Genomic DNA, 2,259 nt, shown 5'->3' with positions numbered 1-2,259 from the left:
CTTTCCCTATTTGGCTGTTGCTGACTACTGGGCTGTTCTCTAGAATAATTCTTTTTCTAAAGTGAGTTAATTATGGGAAGCAGGCAAACAGGGCTTGGTTAATGTTCAGCTGGAGACAACAGGCACATCTCTAGCTCAGCAGAAGTGTTCGTGTGGGGATAAACCAAATAGGCTGAAGTGAATATGCAGAAGTGGCTGATGGAGGAAGTCTGAGCACAGCATCATATGACTGAGGTTTGTTCTAACTAAAATGTGAGCTTCAGCAATGTGATCCTACAGGAAATGCTCTGTGCTCTGAGGTGAACTCCAGCTGATACCACAGCTGGGGAGTTCACCCTATTTTTTGGTTGCCCGTGCGGTGGGATCGAAGGCCCTGGGCAGTTCTCTGCTGTGCTACAGAAACATCTAACAAAAATGTGGGGTTGGTGCCAAAAGAGGTGCTACCACTATTTCCTCTTTAAAGCTTTATTTTTTTATTACAGTCAATAATTGTAGTTTTAATGGAGTTCTTGCTAATTGGTAACTCATCTCTGAGAACTGCCTTTTTAATGAACAATCACTCTTCCCTGTCTTACAGGATTGAGTTCCAGAACAAGTTCTACACTGGCACTGGATTCAAGTTTCTCCCTTTCTCCTTTGATACCATCCGTGAAGGGAGGTTTGAAGACTAAGAGCCTCTCAAGCAGTGTTACCTGCTGTGTGTTTAGCCCTGTCCCCTGTGTGTGAGTTGCATGTCACCCCCCATAGTGAAAGTAACTTATTGCAGCCCCCTTGAGTGTTCCCATGGTGTTTGAGAGCCAAGAGCTTTAACAGTCTTGGGTAACAAGTGACACTTTTTGTTCCTTAGGTTTCCCCTGAAGATAGTAAGTGCATGGAGTGCCTGAGTGTGGTGTGTGGTAGTGTCCTTGTGTTGTGGATCCCCTGGCAAGCTCATCAGGGCAGTAGGAGAGAAATGCAGCTGTGGGTGAGCGAGCATCCGAGCACGTGGAGGAATGGGCTGACAACAGCAGCTTGCACAGAGCTGTCTGCTTGGACAGAGAGGGGTTTTAGGAAAGTTTTCCACGTGGATTCCATGTGTCTCTGCCTCTGAATAAACAAACAGTGAGCAGTGGGCAGTCAACAACCCAGGGCATTGATTTTCCTGCCTCCAGAGCTTCCACACATGCCATGTTCTAATCTGACCAGAACGGTGTCTCATCCCATGCAGAGATTCACCTCTCTGAACTGTGGCTGGGGCTTGAGGAGCCAGTGTGAAGGGGTAGGAAGTGTGTGGTAGCTGATTGTTCCAGTGATGGGGAAACACCTTGTTCTTGCAAGAAAGGCTGTTCTGTTCTCCATGGAGAAGAGATGCTCTTTTAACTGTGCACCCACACTTGTATCCCAGGCAAGGCCCCAAGTCCAGCAGCAAAGGCCCCTTCCAGCTCTTGTTTTTTAGAGGCAGTGGTGAAAAGGGGGAGCTCAGGCCTGGGGGTTTGGCAGCCTGGAACAAGCCAGGGTGCAGACTCATCTCAGGTATTGACCACTGGCAGTGGAACTTCTTGGGTTTCTTGTTTAAATCCAAAGCCATGAGGCTGCAGAATCCTGGATGCACATCCAGGTAATGCCCCTGTGGACTTGTTCCAGTGATGTGTTGCCACGTGTGCTCAGGGTGGAAGGAGCCTGTGGGGGGGAACAGAGGCCGAGTCTTGCCAACATAGTCCCACGGCAGTGGGGTCTCAGTGTGTCCCCACAGTAGCTGTTCCTTTTTCTCCTGTGCAAGATGTGAATAATTTGTTGCCTTCCTCAACTAGATGTGGCTGTAGGAGCAGTGCTGTGTGTGTGTTAGTGCTGTGTGTAGCTGTTGTGTTCAATTGTCACAGTGGACATTTGTATATTATCAGATAAGAACTATAATGAGATACCGTTGTTCCCCGGAACTCCACGCAGTGCGGGGCTGCCTGGAAGTACCTGAGAGATGTGTGAGCACTGCAGGGAGCAGGGGGTCCTTGTGCTCTGCTGGGGGTCTTGCTGTGTTTACAGGCAGACGTGGTGTGTGTTTACAACCGTCTTGGCAGAGCAAAAGGCAGAATCAAACCTTGTCTGCAGTGGAGCAGTGACACCCATCCTGCTGCCCGGGTGAAAGGCACTGCTGACAGTCACCGTATAAATTAAACTAACTGCAAAATAAATGCTGTGGCCTCTGTCTCCCTGCATGCTCTGGGGGTGCTCCCAACAGAGCCCCAAATGCTGCCTGGGGGGAGCTGGGACCTTCAGCATTCC

The 2,259-nt window shown here is 49.4% G+C and overlaps 2 protein-coding genes across 5 annotated transcripts in view; both read left to right on the top strand.

Moving 5' to 3' along the window:
- Positions 1–671, top strand: part of ATP6V0A1 (ATPase, H+ transporting, lysosomal V0 subunit a1) — a 26,407-nt gene extending 25,736 nt beyond the window's left edge. For all 4 annotated transcript variants that reach the window (XM_009994136.1, XM_009994135.1, XM_009994134.1 and 1 more), the window contains one exon: positions 578–671. In XM_009994136.1, coding sequence (XP_009992438.1) covers positions 578–671 — 94 coding nt within the window. The remainder of the gene's footprint in view (positions 1–577) is intronic.
- A 914-nt stretch (positions 672–1,585) lies between these two features.
- The window catches only part of NAGLU (N-acetylglucosaminidase, alpha), a 4,831-nt gene continuing 4,157 nt past the window's right edge, over positions 1,586–2,259 (top strand). Inside the window, exon 1 of the mRNA XM_009994190.1 lies at positions 1,586–1,597. Within this exon, the coding sequence (XP_009992492.1) occupies positions 1,586–1,597 (12 nt within the window). The remainder of the gene's footprint in view (positions 1,598–2,259) is intronic.

Source organism: Chaetura pelagica, unplaced genomic scaffold (assembly GCF_000747805.2).
Source record: "Chaetura pelagica isolate M959 unplaced genomic scaffold, ChaPel_1.0 scaffold963, whole genome shotgun sequence".
NCBI lineage: Eukaryota > Metazoa > Chordata > Aves > Apodiformes > Apodidae > Chaetura > Chaetura pelagica.
The sequence above is the reverse complement of the archived record's forward strand: the minus strand, read 5'-3'. Positions and strand labels throughout refer to the sequence as shown.